Genomic DNA, 20039 nt, shown 5'->3' on the forward strand with positions numbered 1-20039 from the left:
AGAGAGAGAGAGAGAGAGAGAGAGAGAGAGAGAGAGAGAGAGAGAGAGAGAGAGAGAGAGAGAGAGAGAGAGAGAGAGAGAGAGAGAGAGAGAGAGAGAGAGAGAGAGAGAGAGAGAGAGAGAGAGAGAGAGAGAGAGAGAGAGAGAGAGAGAGAGAGAGAGAGAGAGAGAGAGAGAGAGGGGGGGTGGGGGTAAGAGAGCAAGGAATGAACCAAGGAGGGGGGAATTGTACCTCCCATACAGTCTCCCTTCCCTGGTGGAGGGAGTATAGGATCAACAGAAGGATAGGATAGCAGGATATTGAGTACAAGGGAGAAACCATAAGGGGAGAAACTGTGATGTAGGCTCTGCCAATGAGACTTCTTAATTTTTAATAGAGGGTGGGGCATAGTGTAGTTCATTTACATGGATGGTGGGAACAGGAATGGTGGAAGGAGCAAAAGAACCTTAAAGACAGTCAAAACAGAATACAGGATCACTTAACAACTAAAACATAATGCAATTATGACACCTATGTAGGTATCATCGTACTGAAAGGGTAATTGAGGATATGTATTTCAATTTCATTCTATATTCTTTATAAAAATATATTAATAAATAAATAAATGTGAAAATACCATATTTCTGAGGCTGAAAAGTATTGAAAAGGTAATTGAGAATATGTATTTCAATTTCATTCTATATTCTTCATAAAAAATAATAAATCAGTAAATGTAAAAATACCATAGTTCTGAGGCCGAAATGGATCAATCGTACTTACATTAATTTCAACGGAAAAAATTGCTTTGGTTCGCAAAGAATTTTGTTTGCAAACCAAGGCCCGGAATGTATTAAGTTTGTGAACCAAGGTTCTACTGTAGATAAACACAGACACACACATGCATGCCACCACAAAGAATGAATGTGTTCACACCAGCTCAAGTGAGAAACTGGAGACACTCCAGGACTACCACAAACTGGGGGCCAATAATAAAATTGTACACAAATTATCAGGTTAGTCATACTGATTGTCCCATCTCAAATTGCAAAGAGAAAATTTACAATTAGGCTATAAAATAAATGGCACCAGTATGACAGTTGTATGTATATATATATATATATATATATATATATATATATATATATATATATATATATATATATATATATATATATATATATATATATATATATATATATATATATATAAAAGCAATGGTGCAATCAAGTGGAGTTCCACAGGGATCTCTTCTGGTACCACTTATGTTTACAATTTATATACTGTAAGTGATAAGGTGGAGGGAATAATCACTTATATTAGTTTGTTTCCAGAGTATGCCAAACCGTTAAGGAAACTGAAAAGTTATAAAGACTGAAACACTACAAGGGAATGTATATATGTAAATGGAGTTGCAGATGGCAAATGAATGTGAATGGAGTTGTAGATGGCAAATGAAATTTAACTTTAGAAAGTGCAAAATGATGGAATTTGGCAAAAGCAACAGAAGATTATGTATGATTACAAGATGATAAGTGAAACTATCAGTAATGTTATAAAGGAAAAGGACATGAGTAGTGGTATTTTTTAACAGCTTATCACCAGAGCATCAAATAAGCAAAACAACAGGAATATTCTCAAGCTGTCATAGAACATATGAATAGGGTTTACTTATTCAGATGATGAAATGAAGAGGAACAGAACTGTTACAATGATACATCCAAGACTTAACTATGCAGCAACAAAGTTGGCACCTCACATGAAAAATGTCAAAGGAGATTGAAAAGAGCATGAAAAGCAGTTGTGCATATAATTTAAGAGACTTATGAAAAGACTGTCTAGGCTGCAGGTTGCAACCTCGGATATGTGAATGGTGAAAGGAAACTTACTTGCAGTGTTCAGAGTGAAGAAAAAGATAAACTAGATGGAGAAGACCTGTGAGTGTGGGATGAAATGGATATGATGTAACATAATAAGGAAGCTGACAATGATCACTTGTAGGAGACATTAAAAAGCAGTTCAGTTTTTCTCATAGATGCATAGAATTCTGGAATAATCTATATGAGGATGTAGTCCATGCAAAAAGTATTCATGATTTCAGGCAAATGCTGGATACAAGTATGTTGGAAGTAAACCATGGTCCATAGTAACTATGGTTACTACCCGGTAAATAACAAACTAACAATAAAATATATTTCATTACTCTCTTCACAGGCTCCCCCTTTTTCAAAGAACAATAAATAGTCAATGGCATGATAAGAAAATGCTTCCCAAACCAAAACTGAGACTGGGTGTTTTGCCACTTTCACTGTGAATTTTGAGTTGCACCTCTCATCCTTTGGCCAACACTCTTTAGCAAACTATGTTCCTGATGCTCTGAAAATCATCTCATTACTACATTGTGATATGTATTTTCTCTAAGGGTCACTGAATGTAGAGCCTCTTTGCTTTATGACAGAGTGAGCAAGGGCTTTTTTTAAGTTGCAGAAAGACCAAGGTATTTTTCATAACAAGACACTGCCCTATAGATACACTGCCATGTAAAATTGGATTTTCTTTTAGTTCATGTGTTGTAGGCCTGACTCTTAAGTTACGCTTCAGTACATTCAATGTTTTATGGCATACTTTTTTTAGGCTGATTATTGATATCCCAGCATCACTGCAGCCAACATTCAACACTATGATGAGGCATACTACTTTCTGTATAGCAGTTGCACCAAAACTTGTCTTGAGATGGATGAAGCTTGTGCCCCACTGCCCAGTGAGCAAACACAAGGTTAAATTGATCATATGCTGCCAATGCCTGTCATACTCTGCTATAATTTTTTACATCTACTGTAAATAAGGAGATGAGACATTGTGAACATAGCTCATTTCCTACATGTCACATCTAGGTATATACATCTAAGTAAACACACACACACACACACACACACACACACACAAAGAAAGATGACTACTACATCAAAGTGATACAAAATGGAATATGCTGCAGCTGTCATCAATATAAAAGATGAACCACATGAAAAATTGGAGAGGATACAGAGAATGGCAACCAAGATGATACCAGTGTTGGAAGAAGTGACTAATAAAAAATATTAGAGAAATATACTTACTAACACTGGATGATAGCAATTTACAAACTGTAAAAATGGGATGAAAAAACAATCATGAGAGACCACTGTAAAGTGAAAGAAAACGATTTTGATCAATATTAAGGCATTCAAAATAAATACACACACACACACACATACACACACAAACAGAAGAAAGAAATGCTTGAATAACATAAGGAAATAGTTTCCCCATAGAAATATATATTTCTGGGATTAAATAAATATGAAGGTAATCTCAGCAGAATGCACCCATACTGAAAGAAAGACTTGATATATGGAGATGGGATGATGTGGGTGTAGCTCAGATCCTGTTAAAGACAACTAGATGTATTAGGTAAATTCTCTCTCTCTCTCTCTCTCTCTCTCTCTCTCTCTCTCTCTCTCTCTCTCTCTCTCTCTCTCTCTCTCTCTCTCTCTTTCACACACACACACACACACACACACACTACTGACCTCAGAACCCTGACTGGTGTCATCAGCTGTAGTCTCTAGGTTGCTGGTAGAGGTGGAAATGTCTGCTGTTTGCTGGAGTAACACCAGCCTTAAGAGGGACTGGTGACTTAGCAGGGCACGGCATGCATTCATCACAAGCATTCGCAGCTGTGTGATAACAGTACACTTGATAATATCTTTCAATGGAAAAGTACATGATTGATTAATAAATTACAACATATGCAATAGAATGATCTCAAGCAGTTAAAACCAAGAGAAAATTATGAACACATCACCTTGGTATTTAACTCAGTCTCTTTAGCCTGAAGTACATAAAATCCTTTGATCATGGAGCACCAGTCAAAAAATAACAATGGCTCTCCACAATTTATCTTCTCTGAGTTTTCAAAGGTATCCTATCAACAACTTAAACTAAGGCTTGGAGATTCATTACTGGGAGTCTTATACTACATCACAAGTAATCAAACTAAGTTAAATTCCACAAACTATACAAACCAAACAGAAAAAAATAAATAAAAGAAAAGAAAAAAAGAAAGAAAAAGGCAAATCTTGCTCATATAATGCTGTGTAGGCAGAACTCTCAAACTATCTTCAACAGGAAGATTCATAAACAGGCATCACTTCACAACCACATATCTAATCACCATCTGGGTTCGGTCAAGCCTATTTTGCTGGTGATCTTCCAGTGTTTCTCACTGAATCTTAGTCATCCTCAATTATTAAGAAATATTGTTGAGATTTCACTGTTGCCCTAGACATATGGCACAAACCTTTATTTTCAAACAACCCTCCTATGCCTTCTATCCTTCTCTCCATAATTGTTTAAATAATGGTTCTTTTATAAGTTAAAAACATATGAGAATTGTTAGGAAAAATAGCATAAACTTAATTTTTTTCAAAATATGTCCGTACCCATATAATTTTTTTTTTTATTCCCAGTAAAAAATTTCCATTATTAAATGCAGAAGAATATTTATAAAAAATGTACATATAAAAAAAAAGTGTTTTCTCTATGTGTTGATTTTTTTTTTTGGAAAGTGTAAAACTATTTTTATCTGTACCTTATTCCAAAGAACTCAAAAGACTACTTTGCATATGTAAAATGGTTCTTTTTCAAGTAGAGAATATATTAAAAGTGTTATGGTAAAATTCTTTAAATTACATTTTTTTTTCAAAATTTTTAACAGGTGCAAAAAATTGAAAAAATAAATAAATCCACTAAAAATTTTTCATTTAAGGTTATAGATGATTAAATCATAAAATGGAAAAGAATAATACTGATATAAAATTTATATACCTGTCGAAAAAGTGTGTTTTCTACATGTCTTCATATTAATAAAGTGAAATATGATTTTTATCTGAGCCATACTCCAAAAACTCAAAAGACTATTTTACATATATATAATGGTCCTGTTATAAGTAAAAAAATATATGAGAATTGTTAGGGAAAAATTCTATAATTTTATTTTTTTTTCAAAAATTTTAACACAGGTCTGGACTAGTAAAAAAAAAACTGAAAAATTTTTCTGATAAAAATTTTTCATCTAAGGTTATAGATGGTTAAATTATGAAATGCAGAAGAAAAATATTCATATAAAATGTATATATCAACCAAAAAAGTGTGTTTCTTTGTCCTTGCGTCTACTGCAAATGGAGAGGCTGGTTTTTCATCAGACAGATGCTGGAGGAGTTTCATTCTTTTTTTGCCATAAAATGACATTGGTGTAAAATGACCACTAATGGACGGCTTGTCATCTCCATCATTACAAGACATTACGGCTATTGCTCTAACAATAGAAAAAACAGTAGATTTGCCTAAAATTGTTACATTAAAATTGTTTAAATTTTTTTTTTTTCAAAATTTTTAATACAAAAAACTGGAAAAAAATTCCGATAAAAATTTTTCATTTAAGGTTATAGATTAAATAATAAAATGCATAAGAAGAATATTGATATATATATATATATATATATATATATATATATATATATATATATATATATATATATATATATATATATCTGTCATAAAAGTGTGTTTTTTATGTCTGTTCATATTTATAAAAAGTGAAATATGATTTTTATCTAAATTGTACTCCAAAAAACTCAAAAGACTATTTTAAATATGTATAATGGTTCTTTTATAAGTAAAAAACATATGAGAATTGTTAGGGAAAATTCTATAAATTAAGATTTTTTCAAAATTTTTAACACAGGTCCAGACCTGTAAAAAAATTGAAAAAATTTTCTGATAAAAATTTTTCATCTAAAGTTACAGATGGTTAAATTATGAAATGGAGAAGAATATATATTCATATAAAATGTATATATCAATCGAAAAACTGTGTCTTCTATGTGTCTTAATTTCTTTAGAAAATGAAAAATTATTTTTATCTATACCATACACCAAAGAACTCAAAAGACTATTTTGCATCTGTATAATGGTTCTTTTTTTAAGTAAATAAAATATTACAATTCTTACTAAAAATTCTTTAGATTAAATTTTTTTCAACATTTTTAACACAGGTTAACCAGTAAAAAAAATTGAAAAAAAATCCAATAAAAATCAGTCATTTAAGGTTACAGATGATTAAGTCATAAAATGCAGAAAAGAATATTGACTTAAAAATTATATATCTGTTGAAAAAGTGTGTTTCCCATGTGTCTTCATATTTATAAAAAAGAAATATGATTTTTATCTGAACCGTACTCCAAAAAACTCAGAAGACTATTTTACATATGTATAATGGTCCTTTATATGTAAAAAAAAAAACATATGAGAATTGTTAGGGAAAAATTCTATAAATTTAGATTTTCTTCAAAATTTTTAACGCAGGTCCTGACCTGTAAAAAAAAAAGGAAAAAAATTTTCCGATAAAATTTTTTCATCTAAGGGTACAGATGATTAAATTATGAAATGCAGAAGAAGAATATTCATATGAAGTATGCATATGAATTGAAAAAGTTTGTTTTCTACGTGTCTTAATTTCTTTAGAAAGTGAAAAACTATTTCAAAGTATAAAAAGAATTTTCTCCAAAACTATTACAGCTAGGATAATAATTCTTATACCCTTTTAAAGTTCATGGTTTGTACATTTTAACATGAGTCCTTTGGCAAAGAAAATATAACAACAAAAATATGATTTAGAAATTAAAGGAAATGGTTCAGAAAATACTTGAAAAAATTCCATTATTTGTCATTTAATAATGTACCTTGCCAGAGAAAATGCAAATCCCAATAAATAATAAGAATAACAAAGTTTCACATGATTATTCCACAATATTAAAGAAAAAAATGTGGCTCCATTAACAATTTATGCTGACATATTCTTCACCAGCATTATGTTTTTTTTCTTTGCTACATTACATTTCCATGTTTCAGGCCTAGGTGTTACCTTCCTCCCCTGTGACACTATACTATGCGCAGTGCTACCCTCACCATCACTCACAGCTACATAAACATCATCACTATCATTATTCTCAGCCTCACCATTTGGCACTACAAGTGAGTCATCTATATTAGAGTCAGTTTTAAAATCATCATGGCAACTCCTACACCAGCTTCGGAGTCCCCATCTGGGGAGGGGACCATAAATGTCCCCAGGTCGAACTGCCTTTCTGTCGACGACCCTAAGTGTCTTGACACCCCCCTCAACTTTTTCTTCATTAACTTCTGCAACATTCGCAGTCTAAGATCTAATTTTCAATCTATAGAACACCACCTCTCCTCTTCTAAACCTCATCTTCTTTTCCTCAATGAAACTCAGGTGTCTGAGGCAACTGACAGTAGCCCCTTTTCTGTTCCCTCCTACTTTCTCTATCCTCATTTTCAATCCAAAGCTGGATGCTGCATTTATGTGTGCAATGACTTAACCTGCTCTCGTGCCCACGCTCTTGAATCTTCCGAGTTTTCCACCATCTGGCTACGACTACAGAGTCACTCTCATACTAAATTTATCTGTGCTGTATACCTCTTTCCTACCTCCTCTGACTATAAGAAATTCTTTGACTACTTAACTTCCAAAGTGGAGCACATTCTGACCCTCTTCCCTTTTGCAGAGATCTCCATTCTTGGAGACTTCAAATGTTCACCACCAGCTTTGGCTTTCCTCTCCCTTCACTGACCATCCTGATGAACTAGCCTACAACTTTGCTATCCTCCATGACCTAGAGCAATTGGTGCAACACCCTACTCGTATTCCTGACTGTCTTGTAGATACGCCCAACATTCTTGACCTTTTCCTGACCTCTAATCCTTCTGCTTATGCTGTCACCCTTTCTTCTCCGTTGGGCTCCTCCGATCACAATCTCATATCTTTATCTTGTCCTATCAATCCAATCCCTCCTCAGGATCCCCCTAAGCGAAGGTGCCTCTGGCATTTTGCGTCTGCTAGTTGGGGGGACCTGAGGAGGTATTTTGCTGATTTTCCTTGGAATGACTACTGCTTCCGTGTCAGAGACCCGTCTTTGTGTGCTGAGCGCATAACAGAGGTGATAGTGTCTGGCATGGAGGCGTACATTCCTCACTCTTTTTCTCGTCCTAAACCTTCTAAACCTTGGTTTAACACAGCTTGTTCTCGTGCTATACATGATAGAGAGGTGGCCCACAAAAGGTACTTCAGCCTTCCATCACCAGAATCTCATGCACTTTATATTTCTGCCCGGAACCATGCCAAGTCTGTTCTCCAACTAGCCAAAAATTCCTTCATTGACAGAAAATGTCAAAACCTTTCAAGATCTAACTCCCCTCATGATTTCTGGCATCTAGCCAAAAATATCTCCAATAACTTTGCTTCTTCTTCTTTCCCTCCTCTACTTCAACCAGATGGCACCACTGCTATCACATCTATTTCTAAAGCTGAACTTTTTGCTCAAACCTTTGCTAAAAACTCTACCTTGGACGATTCTGGGCTTGTTCCTCCCTCTCTTCCACCCTCTGACTACTTCATGCCACCTATTAAAATTCTCCACAATGATGTTTTCCATGCTCTCACTGGCCTAAACCCTCGGAAGGCTTATGGACCTGATGGGGTCCCTCCTATTGTTCTCCGAAACTGTGCCTCCGTGCTTGCACCTTGCCTAGTCAAACTCTTTCAGCTCTGTCTGTCAACATCTACCTTTCCTTCTTGCTGGAAGTTTGCCTACATTCAACCTGTTCCTAAAAAGGGTGACCGCTCTAATCCCTCAAACTACCATCCTATTGCTCTAATTTCCTGCTTATCTAAAGTTTTTGAATCTATCCTCAGCAGGAAGATTCTTAAACATCTATCACTTCACAACCTTCTATCTGATCGCCAGTATGGGTTCCGTCAAGGCCGCTCTATTGGTGATCTTCTGGCTTTCCTTACTGAGTCTTGGTCATCCTCTTTTAGAGATTTTGGTGAAACTTTTGCTGTTGCCTTGGACATATCAAAAGCCTTTGATAGAGTCTGGCACAAAGCTTTGATTTCCAAACTACCCTCCTACGGTTTCTATCCTTCTCTCTGTAACTTCATCTCAAGTTTCCTTTCTGACCGTTTTATTGCTGCTGTGGTAGACGGTCACTGTTCTTCTCCTAAATCTATTAACAGTGGTGTTCCTCAGGGTTCTGTCCTGTCACCCACTCTCTTCTTATTATTCATTAATGATCTTCTAAACCAAACTTCTTGTCCTATCCACTCCTACGCTGATGATACTACCCTGCACTTTTCCACGTCTTTTCATAGACGTCCAACCCTTTAGGAGGTAAACATATCACACAGGGAAGCCACAGAACGCCTGACTTCTGATCTTTCTAAAATTTCTGATTGGGGCAGAGCAAACTTGGAATTGTTCAATGCCTCAAAAACTCAATTCCTCCATCTATCAACTCAACACAACCTTCCAGACAACTATCCCCTCTTCTTCAATGACACTCAACTGTCCCCCTCTTCTACACTGAACATCCTCGGTCTGTCCTTTACTTATAATCTGAACTGGAAACTTCATATCTCATCTCTAGCGAAAACAGCTTCTATGAAGTTAGGTGTTCTGAGACGTCTCCGCCAGTTTTTCTCACCCCCCCAGCTGCTAACTCTGTACAAGGGCCTTATCCGTCCATGAATGGAGTATGCTTCACATGTCTGGTGGGGGTTCCACTCATACTGCTCTTCTAGACAGGGTGGAATCAAAAGCTTTTCGTCTCATCAACTCCTCTCTTCTAACTGACTGTCTTCAGCCTCTCTCTCACCGCCACAATGTTGCATATCTAGCTGTCTTCTACCGCTATTTTCATGCTAACTGCTCTTCTGATCTTGCTAACTGCATGCCTCCCCTCCTTCCGCGGCCTCGCTGCACAAGACTTTCTTCTTTCTCTCACCCCTATTCTGTCCACCTCTCTAACGCAAGAGTTAACCAGTATTCTCAATCATTCATCCCTTTCTCTGGTAAACTCTGGAACTCCCTGCCTGCTTCTGTATTTCCACCTTCCTACGACTTGAATTACTTCAAGAGGGAGGTTTCAAGACACTTATCCACCAATTTTTGACCACTGCTTTGACCCTTTTATGGGACTGGCATTTTAGTGGGCATTTTTTTTATTAGATTTTTGTTGCCCTTGGCCAGTATCCTTCCTACATAAAAAAAATAAATAAATAAAAACTACAAAAACAATTTTGTAAAAAAAACTCTGGAAAAATTATCATATCTGGCAGTAAATAAAGTAAAAACTTCTATTAATTATCATAGAGGTTGTTCCAACCTGTTGTATCCTAAGCAGTGTGGGAGAGAGAGTGAGAGGGCTGGACACATGGAAGCTTCTGGAGTAGTCCCCTGCCAGTGCCACCAATGAGACCCATACTTGAACACATGCTGCTGTAACACTCATACGTTCTGTGTCCAATGAAAGAATAATATATAATAAAACAGGATATAAAATAGTCCTTCACTGTAAACAGCACCAGAAATTTTAATTGTAGTCAGTCTAACTTGCAAAATGGAAAATACAGTCCCAAAATGATTAATGAATTAATATATTTGTATTAGCAAACTACTTACTAGTGTAAGTGACAAAAAACAATCCACACATGACAATCACATGCGTAATTTGATAATAACAAACTCCTTTTTAATTAGCATCACTTACCAACAGCAAAGCGCTTGCTAGGTGATGGCACAACAGAAGCCAAGCTGAGGCGCAGTAATGGGCCACCTTCATGGGGCTGCACATACACTTTGTGCTGTCCAATGCGGGCAATAGTGCCTATGGATAAAGAAGTACTATGTTATTCAGAAAACATACATTCAGTAATTTTACCAAGCACGTGAGTCACACCTTCACTCTTCACACATTGAATCACACATCAGTCATAGTTGCAGATTCCTATACTATTTCATTATTTATTTGAATAACCAAATATTACAATGTGTAATTCTTAACCTATGTCTCTCAATCTACATCTTAGTCTCATTTGCATATGTGAATGCTGGTACATACAATCATTCCATGCAGATTTTTATTTTCCATCTATCAATCTACAGTGAAACCTTGGATACCAAATGCTTCCCTTTTTGAACAAATTGGTTTTTGAAAAAAATTTTGAAAACATAATTGTTTTGATTGCCATACCATAATTCAGTTCTTGAAGAAAGTTACTTGATTTCAATGCTAAAAGACAAAAGTAAAAGCTGCCATTCACTATTAATTTATAGTTTCTATAAGTATTTCCATCACTTTTATGTATTTGGAGGAGAGACACAAATGGTAAGACAGTAATTCAATCTTTGAAGTAAGGTAAATGCGATCCCACTGAAGAGCTTTAATGTAAACAAACAGTTCTCGTGACTCAAGAGTAATACCAAGCCACCTGTAGCTCTCTCAGTGACTCACAAGACCATCACTTCTGCACAACTGCATTTTCTCAGTAGCTTTTCCAAGCAGCAAGATGTCCATGTGTTATGATCACCTTCATCATGGTGGTAAGTGGGTTGCTCCTCTTCTCACTCTGTAAGGTTTCCCTCACTAAATCGGTGACAAAGAGGATACCTGCACGATCTAAACAATATCTTCTGATGAGTTCCACGTCACTAAATAAATTTAATACATCCAATCTGGATAAATGATTTCTGAGCTGGAGATCTGGAATGGCCATCTTGGCAGTGGGATCATCTGTCATAAGCTGCTAAGAACAGGTGTTCAAAAATGGATTAATCCATTTTACATTGATTTCTATGGGGAAAATAGTTTCAGTTTCAGAACATTTTAGATTTTGAGCTACTTTCAGAAATTAATTAAGTTTGAGAACCGAGTTTCCACTGTATTTCTCTCTCTGATACCTCACTCCTTAAAGGAGTGGTCATGGCAGAAGAGGCTCCACCTCTCCCTACCTAAACATTTCTTTTTTGTTTGTTCAAGCACTTGGCCTATAATAACATCTCTTTCACACATGTAATCCTATCCTTCTATCTTCCCAGTGGCTTTTCTCTCCTCTTAAGCTGGCATCACACTAGCACTACCATTGACCATCCTACAAGCATCCCACTCTTGGACACTACTATTCCACTGTCTGACACTAGTTTGCTTCCTGTACATACAGGAAGCAGCAGTGAAAGTCAACAGCAGGATCCAAAATGGCACTGTGTTATGTTCTCAACTTATAATATCACAGTGTTAGACATCAAACCATAGAAATACATACAGAATATATGTTTATTATCTACAAATGAAAGCCGGGCAAGTGAGAAAATTGTTAATGGGTGAAAACTATCAATATACACGAAGAGGAACCAATTGGGCAGGTCCAGACATGTTTTAATTGCTATTATGCATGTATTTCTCAAGCCAAAGAAGTGACAAACATTATTTCCAACTCTGAGGAAAGAATGATGGTGAAGAGATGCTGAAGTAACACTCATTAAAATGGTGGGGAATCTGCTAGCCTTATAGGAAGTGAATTCTTCACATTTTAAGATCCTACAACAGGATAATGATATTATCAATATTTGTTATACCTAAACCAAGAACTCCATGGCCTTAGAAAAATATTGGACATGCCTAATCCAAAATTTAACCCTGCTGAGATCTAACCTAATTCTGTGGGACTTACCTTAAACCTAACCCAGTAGAGTGTACCCATAATCTAACCTAACTTAACCAAACCTTTCACTTACTTCTAAAGTTGAATTAGTATCAGTATGTCATCAGCATCACTGGAAAACAATGCTTCACTTCTAAACAAGTCTGCCATTGTTGCCAATACAAGTCAAAGGATGGTGGTACTTGTTAGTAGAAGGCTGTGTGTGTGCTAGGCAGAGTAGATGTTAGCACTCTATGTTTGAAGATCGAAAATTGATGGTTGATGGAAATATGCTCTAGTGTGATACTAGCTTTAGCACCTTGAACTCTGCTCACATACACTTTCTTTGCAAACTCTTCATCCTTCATTCTCTCCATATAGCTATATCATCTCAGTGTGTTCCTTCTCAACCATTCCAGCACTGCTTGCATAGGCACTCATATCTCACATACTTACTTTCATTGCATTCACCCCTTATCTAGTTGCTCAAAATACTTTTATTAGATGGCTAATTTCCATAGTACATACTCTTGATTATTGTACCCTATTCTACATTCAGATTTCTGATCCATATGTCAATGTTGGTAGGAGAGTGGTATTCCTTAAACCTCTCTTCCAAATCAATAAAAAGCATTCCTTCTTTTCATAACTTGCAAGCAATCCTATGATATTCCAAAATTTCACAACCCTTTCTCTTATTTTTTTAATTCATCTAGCACTTTTTTTAGATACTTAAAACTCATTTATCTCCTCCCTTCCCTCTTCTCACAAAACCACCTCACACCTTCCTACAGTTGGCACATTCACACTACAAGATATCATAAAATCACACACTTCTACTTCTCTTCTCCGAAACATCATCACCTTACTTTTTCCAGCATTCACCTTCGGTGTTTATTTCATACACATCCTATAGAATTTATTCACTACTCCCTGAAGTTCTCTTTCATCTTCTCCTAGTAAGACTCATTTGCAGTGATGTCACTTCAGCCTATTCCACTCCATTTTGTTTTAGTCTTACACCAACATTTCCTATTTTAGCTTCAATTCTCTCACATATGTCCATAAAAATATTATTTCATTAAAAGACTTAATAGGTGACAAACAAGCACCACAACCACCTCCACTGCAGAATATCCACAAAAAGCATCTAGCAGTGTCTAGCAAGGAGAGAGAGAGAGAGAGAGAGAGAGAGAGAGAGAGAGAGAGAGAGAGAGAGAGAGAGAGAGAGAGAGAGAGAGAGAGAGCAACTCTCTTTTGCTCTTACAAACTTAGCTCAATCCACACAAATAAAGTGAAATGATTCAGTTGTTCAGCTGCCTCTCCCATCTCTTTATCTTCTCTTTTCCTTTTACCACTCCTACTTTTATTCTAAAAGGAAAATTAAGAAACCTACAGATTCCCAGTTCATCAATTTGTCAATATCTATTGTGTAGTTCACAAACATGTAAAACTGTGTAACTTAAAACCATGGATATCAAAGGATGAATGTATTCATTTGTAATATCTTAATTTTCCTATGAAATTGAAATCTCATGAATGTAAAGAGAAACATTTTAAACATTACATAACCTGTAATTCATAAAAAAAATTATATTTGAGTACACATTTTAAGATCAGTGTTTGTAGTAGAAATGTCTCACCAAGCAGTCCTTCCTCGAGCGCCACCTCACCACCCAGCCGTGGTCGTACATCAATACCTCCAATGATAGCCAAGGAGGCAGCAATGCCTGTGGCCTGGCATGCCAGACTACCAGGGTGGCAGTCATCAACCTAGCAAGGAAGAATCAAGGCATTAATAACTTAATTAATTAGTATAGTTTACAATGACACATTTGATTTCAAATTTGCAAAAATAACAGTTTTCCATGATTCATTGTAATATAGTCCATTTATGTAATATAGTCCATTTATATCACTGACTTACAGTAAATTAAACCAATTAATTTTATTAATCAATTACCAAGATAAAAATGGACGAGAACTCTAAATGTTTCATTTCACTCACTTGAAGAATTAGAGTATAAAGTATATTGTTAAACAGAAATAACCTAGATCACAGATGACATACTAACATTACACTGAAGATTAATATGAAACATTTAACTTATTAAACATTTCTTTTAATCCTGTGGTGAACAGAATTTTTTTACCCAAATAAATTGTTTGTCTTTACTACAGGGAGCTAAACATTTATTTTAATCCTGTGGTGAATAGAATTTTTTTACCAAACAAATTATGTCTTTACTACAGGGAGACATAGATGGCCCTGAAAAAAGACGAGTAAGAATACTCCTATATATCTTTCCTTTTTCTGTAAGAATGTCAGGGAACTATAAGGAATAGAAGCAGGATCAGAAATTTCTACTGGGAATCTTTACTTCTTACAGAGACTCAAAAGTAGTATTCTTCAATGAGTAATTAAAAAAAATGGTGTATAAAGAAAGCCTCAAATGAACAAGTACAGAATATCTCATGGATGTGCACAAAAGATTGATGAAAAATTGTGGCTTAAAAGTAAAGTATCCATAATTGTGTATATGTAGTGAGAACATAGTCCGATTGCACATTTTCTGGCCAAGTTGGAAGAATATCTTCAGCCTGATACAGATTTTTGAGTTGTCAGGAACATGGCTTCCATTTTATGCTAGCTTCTTCAGTTCAATGTACAAGAAAGTGCAATACAAACAATGTTGGAGAAAATTATTTGTATATCAAATAAATTAAGACAGCAAAGAGACAACGGCTTAGTACTCCATAAATATGGTAGTGTGTTTTGTCATTTACCAGAATGACAAGAATGAATGAATTCTTAATTGTAATGGAGATATTAAATAATAGGAGATATTATCATATTTATGGAGTATCAAGCCCTTGTCTCTTTGCAATCTTTCATAATTTGACATACAGAGAAGTTCCTTGAATGGTGCTTGTATAGTAATCTCTTGTACAGTGAACTGAAGAACCTGTGAGAAAATGAAAGCCACATTCCTGATTACTCAAAAATTTGTACCTTAATCTTCAAATACTTTATAAGTGTAGACATAACAGTTTCACTAAAAGCCAATTTCTAATTTTGCTTACATGAATTTTTTTCCTAGTTTTCAGCAACTCTCAAACAGATAATTGTCTTAAACAATCCTAACTTTGGTTATTCCAAATTTCAGTCAACTGGAATTCAGACCCTTTTTATCTGTGAAAGAGTTTTTGTACATTTCAAAGAATGGCATTTACTATACTATTTATTAGCTGATCAAACACTTACCTTAAATTGAAACTGTGAGAGATCAGAAAGCAGCTGAGCCACTAACCCCAAGCGCTCCACAATGGCCTCATTGATGACACTATTCCACACTGGCAAAGCATGAAGAGTTCGCACCAGGGAAACAATGGCCTCTGAAACTGTGCTGGAGTGGGTGGATGTGATGGCAACACAGCTACCATGGGATTTTTTATCTGTGAAAAGTACAATTATGTAATTCTGTGCATATTTTTTTTCTTTTTCTTTTCACATGCACAAAAGACTAGTCACACACACACACACACACACACACACACACACACACACACACACACACACACACACACACAAACACACACACACACTTCAGTATAGAAAGTCTGATAGACAACAAGCAAGGTCACATGCTATTGCCATTTCACTAAACTCAATAGGGAGCTTTAAAAGACAACCAGATAAATCTATGGATAAGGATGACAGGTGGATATATGCAACTATATTTTACATAGAAACTGCCACATTTCAACCTGCTGGTTTCTTTGAGCTTCCCTTATATTCTTATATTCTAATTGAGAATGCCAATTCAGACTCAATCCCTAAGTCTCTTACCCGAATTAAGATTAAATTTTTATAAGCATGACTCCTATAACTAAAATGCCATAAAATTCTGAGACGACTTCCAAGAATCAGTATTGTCATATTTTTATTGTCATATTATATAGGAAGTGAATAATTTTATAAGACTATTCACAAATGATACTAAATTCCTAAGAAAATAGAAAATAAATATAACTATAAATAGCTACAAAGATCAGGACAACATAATTAAATGGAGCTCAAGAGAAAAAATGGAACTATATGCCAGGAAATTTAAAATAAGACAATGGGTAAAACTAGCCAAAAGATAAAATTGTATTACAAAAAAATGTTGAAAGCATTCATCTTCTTTTACAAAGATCACCAAGAACATGGATATTTTATATAGTTGCATTACACATCCTTTCTACTAATAGCTTAAAAAAAGTTCATCCTTACTAGTGGCTGAGATGGCTGGATCATTGGCACATGTAAGGATGGTGTTGCCTAAAAGGGAGAAGATGCGATCCAACAATGCCTGTCTCTCCTCTAGGTCATCAATGCGGTGAGGGAGCACAGATGTTAGTAGTCGCAGGGCAAGGATCTACGGGGAAAGGGAATCATTTCATAAAGAACCTAACCATTATGATCACTGCATCATCTTTGTGCATCATCTTTGTGCATTTGATATGAAATGACATGAAAAAAAATATCACAGGTAGTATATCTTAAATAAACCACCATCAAATCAGATATCAACTTACTTTCCTAGAATCCCCAAAAATTATGACTACTTATTTAGAAGCATACATTAAACTTCATTCTTTCAAATTTCTAATGGCAATTTCATGATATGGTAAAAATCATTTATCTCATTTATGTCACAAAAAATAATAATCAACCTACACATCTATGTATGTATGCATCTGTGTATCTATTAACCAAGCTGGCAATCCCACATGGGGTGGCCCAGACAAAGCATCACACTCTTAGTCCTGTTAGGCCTTGGTGGAGAGTAACAGTCTTGTGGCCCACCATACAACATCCCAGGAGTCCAGGCACATTGAAGCTGGCCACACATCCAAAGCATTCATTGGTTTAAACCTGTCCCTTCATAATGAGACTGTTCCTTCTCCCCACGCCTACTCTAATTCTGAGACTACAACAGATGCAGAGTACATCCTATGGGTGCCCAAAGCCCTAATTGTGTCCATGTGTTAATTAATAGGCGCTGCCAAATGCGCACATATCCCCCACCCAAGGTTCAATGAGACTGTGTCCCTTTAGTGCATTCACCACTGTCGCTTTCCATTCATCTCCTTCATGCACAATCACTTTTGCTTACTACACAGTCATCCCTTTCTCATTCAGTGCTCTCTTCACATATTTCATTCATTCCATTCACTCCAGGCATGGGCTTTTCTATTAACCTTTCACTGTGCACATCTGACAGCATTATTCTCTTTACTAAACTTTCCTTATTTCTAAACTATCTTAACAGATGCTGATCTGCCCGTCCAGCAAACTCTCTCAAAACACCAGTTCTTCATCTTGCCTCCTGATTTCTTATTCTATTCCTACATATTACTCCACATATACTCCTCAAACACTTTGTTTTCTTTACATTTAATTGTTTTTTCTCTGCTACTCCCATGTTCCCTGCTTCAGCACCATACAGCACCATTATTCCTTCATACAACTTTTTTTTACACTCATACCCAGTGTCTGATGTTTAAGGATCTATCTCAGGCCATCAAGTACCTTTCCTACTTCTTTCACCCTACACTTCACCTGTCTCAATTTTTCTGTCCACTGTAACTGTTGATTCCAAATACTTGAAACACTCCAACTCTTCCAGTTGTTCTCCATTTAATCTTATCTCCATTCTTCCACCATCTATTTCTCTTAAGCATTTCATTACTTCACTTTTACCAACACTGACTTTCAGCTGTCTCCTACAAACATACCCAAACTCCTTTATCAGTCTTCTTAAGTTCCTCTCTGAATCAGCTATCAGAGCTGTATCATCAGCAAATAGTATCCGACTCAGATTCCATACCCTTCCCTCTCCACTAATCAAACTCAGGCCCCTGCCCAAAACCCTCATATTTATTTCCTTTACCACACCAGCCATATTCATGGTGACATTACACAAATGTTATGCAAACCTACTATGATTAATAAAAACTCATGCACACCATCACCAACTCTCACACGTGCCCTGTTATTTACAAAGAAACGTTTCATTCCTTCCAACAACCATTCCTTGTCCTCTTTACTTCTTTCCAGAACACTTTCTTGTTCACCTGGAAGCTTCCTGTCAGCTTACTATCTCACCTCTCATCCCCTCATCTTTGCAACATCTTTGACTGGTCTCTCTTCTCTCTCTATTTGTTGCATGATTCCTGATCCTTCTTTTATAGCCAGATTCCATATGCACACTTATTTTCTTCTACAGCCACACTGACCTCCTCACACCATCACTCACTACCTTTACAATCCACAACTGCACATCTGAGACAATGCCATTCTTCCTTCCCATTACTCACTTCCCAGTCATGCAATACATTCCAATCATTCACAATCTTTTCCTCGCAATCTACTGTCTTCTCTCTCTTCTCCAACTCACTTTCAAAACTTACTTTGTCTTTCCCCCTCATCACACCTCTATACATCTGCTGTCTACTCTCAACTTCTCAACCAGGTAATGGTCTGACATACCGGCTTCCTCTCCACACCATCACATTCAAAAACCTTTTCATCACATTCCTTGATACATTCCTTGATATTCTTTGATCCTTGTTCTTCAACATTACATTTCAAATCACCATTTTTTGCTCCATGCATAATTCTAAATTTCTTCCAATTTTAATTCCAACCTTGCACACCATGCCTTCAATCAGCCCCAACCACATTTTCATTTCCCACTTGAGCATTCAAATACCACAACAGTACATTTACTGTCTCCAGAACTATGCAATCATCTACCTTGTTCCAAAAATTACCTTTCTCCACCTCACCCATTTCACTTCCTAAGCCACATGCACTCTTGAAAGCCAACAACTTGTTTTGAAACTTTATCTTTACCCACATTACTTTTGCCCATATAATAATGATGATGACAATAATAATAACAAAAAAAACAATAATAATAATAATCAACATATTATTATTATTATTATTGTTAATATTATTATCAGTCATTATCATCATCTTAATAATATTAATACATACATACACATACCAAGGTTGTATCCACCAAAAAAAGGAGATATCCCAGACAAGTTAAGTACACAACTTTCACATTCACACCACTCTCTTAGCCCCCATTGGTCTCTGACGGAGAAGAGAAAGTCCTTCTGCTTCCACTTTATGGGGATCAGTCACACAACTTGGAATAATAATAATAATAATAATAATAATAATAATAATAATAATAATAATAATAATAATAATAATAATAATAATTATCATTATTATTATTATTATTATACTAATAACAATAATTATTATTATAATAATGGCTAAATGATAAACTAACTCACTGTTCAGGTGATGGACATCTTTTGGTACTGCCCAAGTTCAGTGCAAAAAAAAAAGTAGTCATACATGAAGGACAAAATCTGTGATTTCATCCATTCCAT

The 20039-nt window shown here is 35.6% G+C and overlaps 1 protein-coding gene across 4 annotated transcripts in view; it reads right to left on the reverse strand.

The window, feature by feature from the left end:
* LOC135097465 (E3 ubiquitin-protein ligase HERC2-like) overlaps nt 1–20039 on the reverse strand; it is a 229028-nt gene that overhangs the window by 95149 nt on the left and 113840 nt on the right. For all 4 annotated transcript variants that reach the window (XM_063999465.1, XM_063999433.1, XM_063999564.1 and 1 more), the window contains 6 exons: nt 16855–16999; nt 15844–16034; nt 14222–14351; nt 10649–10765; nt 10265–10395; nt 3547–3693 (listed from right to left, as the gene is read on the reverse strand). In XM_063999465.1, the coding sequence (XP_063855535.1) occupies nt 3547–3693; nt 10265–10395; nt 10649–10765; nt 14222–14351; nt 15844–16034; nt 16855–16999 (861 nt within the window). The remainder of the gene's footprint in view (nt 1–3546; nt 3694–10264; nt 10396–10648; nt 10766–14221; nt 14352–15843; nt 16035–16854; nt 17000–20039) is intronic.

The sequence above is a fragment of the Scylla paramamosain genome, chromosome 1 (genome assembly GCF_035594125.1).
Source record: "Scylla paramamosain isolate STU-SP2022 chromosome 1, ASM3559412v1, whole genome shotgun sequence".
NCBI classification, from domain to species: Eukaryota; Metazoa; Arthropoda; class Malacostraca; order Decapoda; family Portunidae; genus Scylla; species Scylla paramamosain.